Below are 13655 nucleotides of genomic sequence, written 5' to 3'. Positions count from 1 at the left end.
CCAGTAGTGGCGAACAGGATAATGACATAAGGTATTCTCTCGCTTTATTTACCTCCCTCTGCCTCATGCCCTGTTTCTCCCGATTGCTCCATTTCCTTAAAAATTTACTGTTCTGACTGTTGCATTTATTGTTTATTCACTGGCTTATTCTTTAGGTTCTAATGTAAATGGGCTGGAAGAGCCCAGTCTTGCTAAGCGGCTGCGTGGCACACCTGAGCGGATTGAGCTGGAGAACTACCGACTGTCATTGCAGCGGGAAGAAGAACTGGAAGAGGTTCCTGAAGAGACACTAGCAGAGCATAACCTGAGCAGTGTCTTGGACAAAGGAACAGAAGAGGATGTGCCCAGCAGGTTAGCACACATTGTCCATAAGCTTTTTTATACCCATCCCAATAGACTTTTGCCTGCTTTTCCCTTAGCTTTTTTTAACATGTTATTTACCATGTTATTTGTCCTTTCTAAAGTTGTTGAAAATGTTCTGCGTATGTACACAGGTATTTTATATTGTTTCTGTTCTTCTAAATAGCTTACTACCATTCTTATAAGACACCTATAGTACCATAATACCATGAAATTCAGTCCTAAGTTGGAAGGTATTTTTAATTTTTTTTTTAATTGTATCAAAGACAAATGAGTCTTGAGCAAACAGAACATGGATTCAAATGGGAGGGGGTTCCAAAGTTAACTTCTTTTCTGTATGTTTTGTGTTAGAATTCAAAAACACTTTTGGTTTAAAGATTCAAGCTTAACACACATGTAATCCTGACTGAATGCTGGTGCAATACCTGAGAGATATTAATTTGAAGTAATAGTTATGGCTGTTGAACAATATGTTGTACCTTCACAAATTTCCCTTTATCTGCAAAATGATGTATAAGCACACCAGGATCCAAATATATGCAGGTAGAGCTACTGGCAAGAGTTGTTGCAAGAATCATTGAGAGAAAATACTTGATGAAGAATGCTTGTGAACTTTATAGTCAGTCACACACTTTGCAGAGTCTTGTTCTCTTAATATGGTTTCTAATCATCTACTTTTCTTTGTAGCAATAACAACCCTTATCTTTTCAGCTCTCAGTCTGTCCCATAGTCTTCTTGAAATAAACTCAGAAAATGCTGTTACTGGTTTCCTGAGACTTAGATTCTACAAACATATTCTATGTATGCATTACCTACAGGTACAGGGCTGTATGAGAAATTCCTTACTACAGTTACACATGTGAAATTGAATTGGATTGGTGTGGTGAAGAATGCAAGAATAAAAATGTTCATTAAAATGTTTACAGGATTAATGTAGTACAGAATCTGTCATTTATTTATCTGATAAGATAAGTTTGAAGATGCAGCATCTGGAAAGGAATAACTTTTAGTAGCCTGAACTCAGCCTTGACAGAGAGTGTGTACATGTGGACTCATGGAGGTGCTTTCATATAAGTGCCTGGCAATTGCTAATATCTTGTACAGCTGTTTTCTCTGAAACCTAAATAATACTTCTGGATTAATTTCTTAACATATTAATTTCTTTAGAAGATACTATTTTGACATTTTACATAACTGAGATCTTATCTAGTGCTCTGGTTGAATAATCACGGGACTATTTATGGGAGATGCAAACTCTGTTTGCTTCACTCATCCTTCCTTTAGCTCCCTGCTCAGGCCTAGGAATTACATCAACTGTGACAATATAGGCATAATGATATTGAGGGGGTTTTAGTCCTTTATGTTTCTAGCTCTAAAACAAAATTTACTAGTATGGAGTAGTATTATTAGTGGTCTTGATTTCAGTAAATCAAGACACAGTAGGCCCGCTCAGTAAATGGCAGAAGACTTCCAAAGGAGAAGAGTTAGTTAAAAAAAGTGGAGTTTTGGCATTTTGGCATAAAGCTCTTGGTCATCTCCAAAAGGTGTTTTGCAAGATTGTGGAGACTGAGGGCAGTACACTATTAGGTTAGCGAGTTTGATTTCCTCTTGTAGGGTGCTACATTTAGCTCCCTTTGTTCTACATACTTCCCTTAACCTGTATTAAACAGACTATTTCAGTCTGTAATATTTGTCTATAATTTTGCATGCAAAAAGCAGTGTTTAGTGGGCAACTCACACGCTATAATAGAAAGAAAAGAGAAAATACATCAAATTTCCTGTCAGTTTGACCTGGAAAAATTTCTGTCCCAAATCCAAATATGGTAAGCAATTTACTCGGAGCATTGATAAGGCTGTGCGGGCCAAGCGTCAGAGAGAGAATTTTCTAGATGATGTAGCTATCGGGTATCCTCTGTTCAGCTCTACCCACTCCATGATGTGTAACAGAAAGGGCGCCCCCCACCCGCACCCCTCCCCCCCCCAAAAAAAAAAAAAAGGGGGGGGGGGGGAAGTCTGACCACTTTTTCAGCAACAAAAGAAAAAAAATTTGACTCCTACAACAAGCCAACCAAAGCGCTGATTTGATCATCTTCACTGTCTTGGTGCAGCACCGCAGGGTTAGGAGCAGGCGGAGGAGATGGGGAACTTTTTGTTCCCTCTGTCTCTTACGGACCGATGGATTGGGCTTCAAGGTTCAGTGAGGTGTTAACTCTAAATCAAGCAGAGACCACGCATTTTGGTGCACAGCTTCCCATCACACACATGCTTAGGAGCATGCACACGGCAGAGAAAATTTACAGAAAACAGTATTCAAAGTATATTTTTTCAAAAGAGAGTTAATCTTGTTTAAGCTTCAATAAGAAAAAAATAATTTAGGCAACCAAACCCTGACTACACATCTTTTGAGGGGCGGAAAACCCTTTAGATGCCTTATTTATCCCCTTTAACATGCAGTAACTCCCAGTATGTCATCTACAGTTTTGGTACAATACCTTGTGGCCTTTCGAAGGAGTGTCATAGGACAGCTTGTGCTGGATGAGTTTGTATGGCAAGGGAAGAGAAGAGCTTTGTTTCCACAGTTTAGGTTTTGGTTCCTCTCCTCAGCACTAAATCTGTGTAGGTACACCTTTTTAATGAGATATTCAACTGCTTATACAAATTCTGTAAAGCAACCTACTTTGGTCTTTGATCTCTGCTTTATAGAAAAAAAAGTTTCAGCTGTTGAATTGATTCCTGTGGCACAGAGTTGCCATGCTGAAAGGAATGCCCAGTATACCAGGCCATCTCACTGCCATCTTTCAGCTTCTCATTTCTCAGTATTCAAAGGTCAGACAAAAACCAAGTTATAAATAAAAGCCAAGGAAGGTAAAGTGAGCTATGTGGTAAAGAATTTATGTTGTCAGTATTACGTGCGATAAGCCGGCTGGTTGAAGAGCAGCAGGTCGTCCCATTCAGCAGTCATGGCAACAGTTTGAGCAGCAGTAAACCTTATTGACAGCACACGAAAACCCTAGCATGCAGCACCTGTCAGGTTTATTTCCATACCAAAGGGTGGGAAAGTTAATCAGGGAGGAGGGGAACATCACTTTTTATCTCTGTGACAATATCTGCCCAAAGCCTTTGGAATACGCTTCGGTCTCCTGGAATATGCACCGAGTCCATGGCACGCAACAGTGTTTGTATTCAGTATTTAGCATGTGAAAACCAGGCAACCTGTTAAAAATAAGTATTCAGTTTATGCTGTGAAAAAGTGGGTTGTAATTTGAGCAAAATAATGTTATATATATGCAGAACAGTGAGCCTGTGGACAGAAGTACGTGACAATCAGAGCATGAAAAAAGTGGTGTCTTCCTTATTAGCTTTGCTATCAAAAATCGTCTCTCAGACAAGGAGATGAATAAAATAATGTAAATATGATAAGTTCATGTAGTGTTAGACTAATTTGAAGTTCTGCACCTGAATATGTTTATCTGCAATATAAGAGAAAGAGTGCTGCCATATATATTTTTTTTTTTTTGAAACTGTCAGTTTGTCGCATACTGTAATAAAACTGTGTATGGGAAACAGAATTACAACTGTACAAGTTATATTGATAGACCTACATGAAATTTAAACCTCATTATTTTCAGCTTGTCTGTTTTCCCTCTTGTTGTCTATATGGTTCTGCCAAAGGCTGTTAACTACAGTGATAGCTGTCATAAGGAAGCAGGAGAAGTAGAATGCTGTTCTCGGATGATTCACCCATACTTTAACCATTCACAAACAGTTTTCTCCTTCAATCCAGATGAATTTGGGCCTTTTAAGATTTATATGGGAAGCATCCAACCATTGCTTTATTAAATGCAGTTCTTTTATGACAATGATCTATTAAAGAAAAACAAAGGAAGAGGACCTTTTCATCCTGCAGATATGTTCTTTGAATGTGCTGTGGTTCACATTAATTTTCCAGTGACAAATGCAACCATCTTTCTCCCCAGTACCTCTAGGTAGTCCAGCATGTAAGAGTGAGCTAGATTAAATGTCATTTATAGGCGGTTACATTTCTTGCCCCTGCTGCTTATACTGAGGAACTGTTAGAATTAAACAAAGATGTCTATTAAAAAGCACTAATTATTTACTGTTTTGCATGTTTTAGACTTTGCTGTGAGAATAATAAGCTCATTATTGTAATTATTCTTGCACTGCTTCCTACAGTTTCTTGCCACTATGTACACTGTGTACTTAATTGGATACATATTATAGTTCTGTCTGTGATGTAGAAAAGTGAGGAATTTTGTATTTTTTTTTTCTCCAGCTCTCCTTAGCTCACATGCTGTATCCTTCGGCCTGATAGTTGTGTGTTCTTTCTACTCCCAAAGCCTTCTGTGGTTCACCCCAGCAAGTGCCAAAAACATCTTAGCTATCCAAAATGCTAGCAGTAGCTGCCATTATCGACAGACGTGACCTTCTACATTCTGACACTGCTAAGAACTCTTGCACACGTTTATCCAAAGCAATGCGATATGAAGAAAGCAGTTTGTTTCTGCTGTATTCAACCGTCACGAACTGTAACAATTAATGCTGCACAAATATTTGGACTTGGCTTCAAAGGCACTTTGCTGCTGCTTCACCTTCTTTAAAAGAAGCAGGGCAAGGACCATACTGCAGCCCACACATGATGCTGTCACTAAAATGCTTATGAAATATTGAAAGCAGAAAATTAGTATTATGGTTTCCATTGTACGTTTTGGGCTTGTATGTATTGAAACAACTTGTCAGTGAACGAAGACTGATCTAGGAAACATTAACTAGTTGTTTCTTTATCTTTTTTCTTAAACTCTTACAGTAGTTCAGAGTCTGAGATGGAGGAGGAAGATGAGGAGGAAGAAGATGAATTACTGCTGCCTCAGCAACCCCCTTCAGACTTGGGTGGTGTGCCATGGAAAGAGGCTGTGCGTATCCATGCCCTCCTGAAGGGAAAGAGTGAAGAAGAGATTGAGGCTGAGGAAAATCATGAGATTGAGGACAAAGAAGACGAGGAGGAGGAGGAGGAAGACGAAGAGGAGGAAGATGAAGAGGAGGAAGACGAGGAGTCGAGCGAAGGTTAGACAGATTGATTTGTCCTTGCTTTCTGCTAGACAGCAGGGAAAACTGAGTTGAGTATTTACCATGCAGAATGAGAAATATTTGCCTTGGGAAACTTTTCTTCTTCTTTCGCTTCTGTATTGCTTTGATTTTTGAGGGAGTTATTGTCAAGGAAAGCTTTAGGTGGATTGTTCTGGATACAGAAGATCTTTGCCCACAGGGCAGTTACAGCACTAGTACCAACACAATATGCTTCCCATACACCATGGCAACATGTGCAATTCACAGCTTTGTGACACTATTGTTTTATTGTTGTTTTTTATTATTATTGGGAATTGGATTTGAATGTGCCCTTTGTTCTTTGGCAGCAAGAGCTGGAAGCATTGCGGAGGCAGTGTTTTCAGTTTTGCAGAGTGCCTCACTAAGGGGCAGCGTCCTGCAATTGTCATCAGGGCATGCCAGAAGAAGCTGCTTGTAGCTCTCCTTAGTTAAAAGGCGGCCTTGAGAAATCAGGGAGTTCAGGTGGTTCCCATTTTAGCTCTGAGGGATTTCTGTGGAAAATCTTAGGGAAAGACTCCTTCCCCTCTGTTTGTCTCAGTCATCAAAATGAAAAGTTTGTGCTAAGAATAGACACGTTTCCAATGTTTCACCACCATGCCAAATTTCTCTCTGATCTTGTCTTTGTCGTTGTACTCACATTTCCTTTTTGTGAAGACTAGTAGACTCCAAAGAGCTTCTTCGTAAAGGTCTTTGGCTGCCTAATGCAAGCAGAGATCCAGTTTTTTGAGTCTTAGTGGCAGTTTTGTTGATGAACTGCTTGGCTACTTTTTCAACGTAGGAGCTGTATCTCCATAACTGAAATCTGTGGAAGTCAAGACTGCTTTTTAAGTATGGTAACATGCATGTTGTGTGTTTAGTCTGCTAACCCATGGTGCTCTTGGACGGATGTTGTTTCAGTTGAGCAGTTTTCCTGTCAGACACTTTGAATACAGTGGGAGTACGGGGAGTTGCTGGATTTCCAGACAGTCTCTCTTTCTGATTCTGTCCTTTCTCTTTCTCTCTTTCTCTCTCTCCATCACTTGTGTGTGTACACGCGTGTCTGGTGTTATATATGGATGTGTGGTTCCCTCTGCTGTAGAGGGGGAGTATTGCCCTTGGGAGAGAGAGCTGCAGCAAGGCCTCTGGCTTCAACGTCTCTCAAATGAAGAGGACACGGGTACATTTAAAGGTACCCATATACCATCTCCACTTCCATTTCCCCGAAGGAGGGGGGAATGTTTTAAAGAGCAGGTCCCACATGAGAAAGTTCCTGTGTTTTATTTAATTGCTTTACCAGCTCCCTAAAAACTGATTCGGTAGCTGTTATCTTCATCTCCTGGTCCACGTGCCATGTATCAGGTCTGACATTGCCACTGGTTTTAGGAAAAAGATAAAGCTGCCAAGTACCTCAAGTTAGCTAGAAAGCCTGGTCAATTTGCTCCTGTAATGTGCATGAACAGTGACCCCCATGTATTTAAGAGTTTCAGATTTGTTCCATACACACAGACTAATTGCACCTGTGCAATATGTCAGACACATGCGACACATCAGAAGTACTGTCTTTAGATTGCCTGTGTCAGCAAACTTGCATTTTTTGTTGTTGTCTTTCGTGAATGTGTGTCTGTGGGGAGAGTCTGTGGGGGAAGCTAATCAAGCTGCGGCGATCCCTCAAGATTTTCCAAACAGTTATATAATGGGCTTAAAATTAATCTGACATTCCAGTCTAACTGGTTGTGTTATTTTCCATGATACATTCTCTTGCAATTTATATCTGATGGTTGGTTTTTTTTGAAGCACTTGGTCCTAACAGCTTGTTAATCCTCTGTTCCCTCAATGTGGTTCATTAGAGCCAGAATACATAGGAGGAAAATCCAAGTGCCTTCCTGCAGGTAAGAGGGCATATGCAGCTGTCAAACTGCATATTTTGCAGCTTATGGATGTAACAACTGTAGCTTAGCTTCTGACTTTTTTTTTTTTTTAATTAAAAAAAAAAAAAGAAGAGGTGTTATAATTTTTTCCAATTTAACTTTTCTGATGGTAAGAATGAGAAGTATTAGTAAGATGGCTGAAGAGCATAACTGAAGAAGTTTCCCCTGTTGCAGTTGCTAGTGTGCTTTAGACCTGGCTCCTAAGGAGTTGATTTGCAGGTGGCTTCTCATTCCACTAAAAGTTCAACATTGAGACTGCCCGCTTCTTATAAAGTGCTGGTAGGTGCTACAGTGGAACTGGGGGGGAAAGCTACCTTTCCAAATGTAAGTGCAATTAATGTCCAGCTTCCTGCAAAGCTTAGCAGGCAGCTTTCGGGGAAGGCTACACCAGGTGTCGTCTGATATTCTCAAGCATTTAGACCTCAAGGAAACATCAGGTTTGTCTGTTAGCCAAGCAGCAGTCCGTCATGGCTGGCTGTGCTGCTATTTATTTACTGGAAAAGGTGAGAAGGACCCATGTCCTAATCCGGACAGGCTCAGGCCTCTGTCTAGAGACTTGTAGAGTAACTGAAGGTGTGTATGTTACACTGATCTAAATCCCCGATAAATCCACTTTAAAACATGCAGATCACGTGGGACCTGCTCTTTCCGAGCCTTGCTGAGTGACTATATACTTCTCAGCCATTGCTGGCAAACCTAAACCTTTTAACACAAAATTTTGTGTGGTGGTGCAAATGCTAACTCTACTCATCTGGGGGCCTGCATGTGAGTGCTTTGGTACAGAGTGAGAAAAGCCCAGGTTCCTATCCCTGCAGGACGTCCAGTAGCTCTGGTAGACCATGTGGTTGTGCTAATTGATATAAAAACTCTCTGATGAGGTGACAGAGACATAAAACTGCTAAATACTTGGCTAAATTGTGAATCCTGCTCTGCATTTGAGTTTGTGCCTCTGAACCCTTTTCCCTTTTAATAACTGGCTGGTGATCCTGTCCTTCCTGCAGTTCCTTCTGCCTGTTTCTTCTGCGGTTTTAATGCCAAATCTCACACATAGTCATTCCTGAAATGGAGGTCCCAAACACTTTGTCATGTCTGGGGAAAACATGGCTGGGAGAGAGGAACTTCGTCAAAACGAGACAGCAGGAAATAATGAGTGCAACCTCTTGAATGCTGCTAATGTTTCTTGTTTCCTTCAAACACTAGTACATCATATGAAAATCTAACTGCTTTTGAGATTCTAAACTGCTGAAACAGTGTTTTGCCCTACTCAGTGGTAATCCAGCTGTTGTGAAAATTGACTTCCTACTTTATAAAGTAAGTGGGCATTTTCCTTTCAGGATGAGTCATTTGCTTTTGAAGACCACTCCTGCAGATGCTGAACACCTGTCCCCTGTAGAATGAGTTATTTTATTATGGGTAAATAAAACCTTAGTCCCATAGCAGATAGCGATAGAGGCAAGGTCTATGAATACAATACTCACCTCAGGGTAGATGCTCCCAAGGTGGGTATTCTGCAGCAATTAAACAAGTTGCTTATCAGTTGCTTTAGGTGCCTGTTGTTCCCTTTGACACTCCATAAATAGCTGAGCTTTGTGTAGGCAGGTGGTTGAGGAGTAATGCAATTTCGTTTAAACAAATTCATTTGTGCAACAGAAAGTCCCTTCTGGGGAGGTGGGGGGGGCTGTTAAGTCATAATGAAAATGCTGTTATTCTTCAGAAAAAAAATTCTACCCTTCAAACAAGTCAGTACAAAAGAGCAGGAGTAACCAAAGTAGTGGTTTAAGTGCTAAAGTAAGTGTGCGCCCATGTGTGCATATGCACATACACAGACATATGTGAAACTCTGAGATCCATTTAATTTAATTCATGAAGAAATATGTACCCAGCATAGAAAGGAGTGCTTAACCCAATAGTAGGGAATGAGAGATCTTTTGTTTTGGTGCATCAAACTACAATGCAGATTGTCCCTTGCCTTTAACAGCAAGATGTCTTTGGCAAGAGTCATAATGAATAGGCTGAAGGAGGTGGAAATTTCTGCTAAATTAGTATTTACATACCACATACTGTTGGACACCCAGGGAATGTCTTTCATTTCAGCAAAGCTGCTTGCAATAGAGATAATCTACAAAGATGTTTTTAATAGCATCTCTCTGCCCTTGGAATGGCATTATTCAGCTTTGATGGGAAGTATGAGGAGCACTGTATTGGTGTATGCGTGTACACACAATGCTGAGCTTTTTCTGTCTGTCTTGCCAACTGATCTTAGCCAGTAATATTTTCTTTTCTTCTTTTCTTATTTCCTTTCCTATGATGTGTTACCTTTCCTTTCCACTGTTCTCCCATCTTTTCCTCCCTGTCCTTCATACAACCTGCCTACAACCTGGTATGCCATGCCCTCCTCCTGATAGCTGGAAACCTTAGACTGCAGCAGATTGTAAATCCGGTTGATCCTCTGGAGATCCTGGCAGATGTGCACTGGACACACATCCGTGAAAAAGAGGAGGAGGAAAAAATGGTCCCAACCTCAAAGTCCTCCACCTCCAGAGGTAATCTCCCCCAAGCCCTGCACCGTCAATTCCTGGATCACGGCTGCAGCTGTTTAACTCTGTTGCTTCTGCGCCCTTTAAGAGCACTGTACTTCAGCAGGGGCAGCAGTGATTGAAAATAACTACTTTCAAATTACACTGAAATTACACTTGGTTAAACGTTTTGCTTTTCAGGTCAGTGTCTACTTAAAATGACAGCTTTCTCAGCTCCATGGTGGTGTGACTTCTGACCCGTTTGTCTGCCCACTTTGACTCCATAGCATTTTTCCTCACTACACATATGATTTGATAGTGCTGGCAATCCGCCCTCAGTAACTGACTTCAGGGATAGTAATAGAAGCTTTCCTGTGCTTTTTGTGGCAGTGGGGACTCTATGCCTCTTTAGGGAAAGCTGAAGGGCTATGTTCTGTAGCTACTACAGCAAAGATTGAGCAGGGTCAGCTTCTGTATTGAGCATATTTCTCTGCTGCTGCTTTTCAAAGTGTGTAAGTGCATCTGGTATTAGTAGGGAATGATGGGGTTCAAAGGGCTTGCAAATCTGATCAGTGGTGGTTTTGCCTCCCTGCATTTGACAGTATATCTATTTTTTTAAAGTGAGGTGTGACCTTTGTGAGTTGCCAGTTACTTAAAGGAAAACTTTGGAGGGGGAAGATCCCAATAGTCTAGCTGTCTTGTAAGCACCTTCCAGCAGTCCCTGCTGACCTTGTTCTAGACTATATTACAATGTGTCTTAAGGTAAGTATGGCATAGGTGCTTTACCTATGCAGAAGCCCAGGCTTAATAAATGTTAACCATGCAGTTGGTAAGTAGTGGTCTCGGAGTCTGTAACCATTGTGCCAGAATTGTAGAGGGAGTAAGTATGCTGTGGGAAGGGGTGTCTTTTACAGCAAATGTGAAATTAAGTTAATGACTGTTCTCTATTAAAAAAAGCCTAGGGCTTTACCTCATGTTGCCTGATCATATTCCATTCCAGATAATTATCTTTTCCTCATAGTTCTAGATGTTTGTTTTGTTGGTTTTTTTTTTCATCCTCGTCCAACTTGATACACAGTTCCAGATCAGTTTGGCTACGCTTATAATTGCAGTTTGTAGAATGCACTGGGATTTTCTGGTGTGAAATCTGCTCCCTACAAATAAGAGATGGGTATTTCCTTCCCACTGCAACCACAGAAACAGGCTGTGTTCAACTGTCTGTAACATTCAGTATTGCTAGAGTAGTTGCTTAACATTTAAAAACACTAAGTAAAAAATGTTAACACAGTTTTTTAAGCTTACTACAATTAAGGTTACTTTAGCTTCTGCTTGAGGGTCTATATCACTATTGTTTCCAAATTTTTCTTTTAATTTGTATTTTATAATTCCTACTTTTCCATCATGATTTTGTGGTCTTTCCAACTTCCTTTGGGAAGGAAGGCAGTATTTCCTTTCCTTCCCCTAAAACTGGGGCAAACTAGGACAATCCTGATCAATAGATTAGCTGCTTCAATTACTTTGTCATACAGTATAGGTGTGTGCAGGCATATCAGCAGTTTGTTTTTTTTAAAGGGCTGTCACCAATAAGTACTTGTGGATATGCTGTAAGTTTTCAACCTGAGTTCAATAGACAAATTTGTTCCTTGCTGAGCTGTATTCTGTGATAGGAGGTGTTTGGAGAGCCCATCAGTAGCAGCGGCGATAGGGTTTGATGTGAAAGCCTGGGATAGTGTGACAGTACACAGAAGCCCCTCTCATTCTGCTTTGGGCGCTCTTCTTTGTCTGCTGGCATTTGCACCCGGGCAGCACAGGTTCTGGGGTGCCTGTTATGACCGCCCCTCTCTCGTTGCTCAGCTCTTTCATCTCTTAGTTTCCCTCCTCTGCAGAGTTTCAAGTGGAGCACAGCAGCAGGAACCTGCTGGTCAGATGTGGTGTTTTTCTCACTATGCTGTCCATATTTCCTCTAACATTACAGATCCTAAAGGAAGATTAGGCCCCTGGCATTTGTGTGTTATCTCGATTTAAATCCCAAGCCTGGAATTGGTTGTTTAACATCTCATAGGTTTTATTCCTGTGTTTGCTACTGAAAAATTTCCCTTTGTCGCTCTTCTGTTTTAGACGCTTACTGATGGTCTAATTTTGATTTCTTACAATTTATTGTTTTTTAAATTCAGCATCCGACCTTCCCTCCGTACGCCATGAGGCGGTACAGGCGTGGCTGGAGACGGTCCCTGGAGGTAGTTTGGTGATGTTCTATGTATTCCAATGCACAATAACCCTGCCCGTCTCTTCTCCATGCCTTCAGCAGCTGAGCTGGTACTTTAACCCTGGAACTTACGGCCCTGTCGCTACTGCATGACTGGACGTGGAGGGAGGGAGGAAGGGGGAGTGTGCATGCACGCCTTGCTCAGACAGTCCATTCTTGCATGAACTCGACATTTGTTGTAACCCTTCTGAAGGCAGGCCAAACAGAGAGGTTATCTTGGGTGTAATAAAGTAGAAGGAGGACTCTAGTTGAGTGCTTCGATTTGCTTTGTAGACTGAGGACTGGACCAGTTATTCTTGCCCTAGCTCCTTGACTAAAAGAACATGGGGCTTTCTTGCAGTTGAAAGATTAAGTGACAGAGAGTGCTTAAAGCAATTGCAGTTCTCTGTAGCAACTGCAAACTCTAGTTATCTGGTGAAGAAAACAAGAAAGAAGAATAAGGTTGAAGCTGGGATCTTTAGGAATAGTGATGGCTGTTGTGTGTCCTTTGACTTGGGGTTCACGTTATTTAGGAAAGCCTCAGGAAAGCTGAAGGATGGTAGAGCTCAGCTGCTTTTTTTATGTGGTCCTCTAAGCTCTATTACAAAACCGATGAGCATGAAGACTCTGGGATTAGAGTAAGGGAGTAAATTTGTGTAAAGCGGTGAAGGTATCTAAATCAGTGGAACAGCAGTACTTTGTGGCTAGGTAGTTGATCTACAGCTAAGTTGCTTTGGCACATCAGAATAGCTAGCTTGCCTATAAAACTTTGCTTCTGCCACTGCTTTGGCAAGGCAGCAGTGTTTACAAGATGTCTGCACACGATGCAGTCTGCTCATGGCCGCTAGCTGATATGAACCAAGTGCTGATCCCAGTTTCTGGCTGCCATAGTGTGTAGCTTCTGAGTTATTGTGTGACAGCTTTTGGCCTCTTGCTCCTTATCCTAACTGCATATACGTATATGCACAGTATATGTATAATATAACCAGCCACCTGCAAGCTCTCCATGTCCCTCAAAATGGGATCCACCCTTGCACCAAGTTGTTACTTATCTATGCATCTGTAATCTTCTGTTGAGTTTTGTGTACCAACCTATTAAGAATTTATTTTCTCCTCTCTCTCCAGCACTCCCTATGTGTGTCACATCAGTTCATGGTTTCTGGATCTGTAGACACACATATACATAGTAGTATCAGATATTCCTAACATCAGAGTTACATTTTTGCAAGTTTTGATTAAGATTACTCACATTTGCTGCTACCATAAAACCATCCCATGACATTATTATTTCCAAAATAACATAAGCTACTGCATACCTAAGCAACAATCATACTGGGACACAGTCTGGTTTTGTTCAGTAGATTTGTGAATGCCCCTGTGGGCAGTCCAGCCTACGCTCGACATCTGTAAGATTCTGGATTTTATAAGCTTTTGACATAAGGGAATAGGCCCCTGCTTTATTACACATAAGTGTAATTCCCATTTCACAGTAGTTGACAGAAA

General features: G+C 41.1%; 1 protein-coding gene across 1 annotated transcript in view; it reads left to right on the top strand.

Moving 5' to 3' along the window:
• MICAL3 (microtubule associated monooxygenase, calponin and LIM domain containing 3) overlaps positions 1-13655 on the top strand; it is a 165887-nt gene that overhangs the window by 114474 nt on the left and 37758 nt on the right. Inside the window, exons 26-28 of the mRNA XM_072873982.1 lie at positions 156-351; positions 5186-5442; positions 12082-12144. Of these exons, the coding sequence (XP_072730083.1) occupies positions 156-351; positions 5186-5442; positions 12082-12144 (516 nt within the window). The remainder of the gene's footprint in view (positions 1-155; positions 352-5185; positions 5443-12081; positions 12145-13655) is intronic.

This window comes from Ciconia boyciana, chromosome 1 (assembly GCF_034638445.1).
Source record: "Ciconia boyciana chromosome 1, ASM3463844v1, whole genome shotgun sequence".
In the NCBI taxonomy this organism is placed as follows: domain Eukaryota; kingdom Metazoa; phylum Chordata; class Aves; order Ciconiiformes; family Ciconiidae; genus Ciconia; species Ciconia boyciana.
This window is presented reverse-complemented; position numbering and strand designations above follow the sequence as displayed.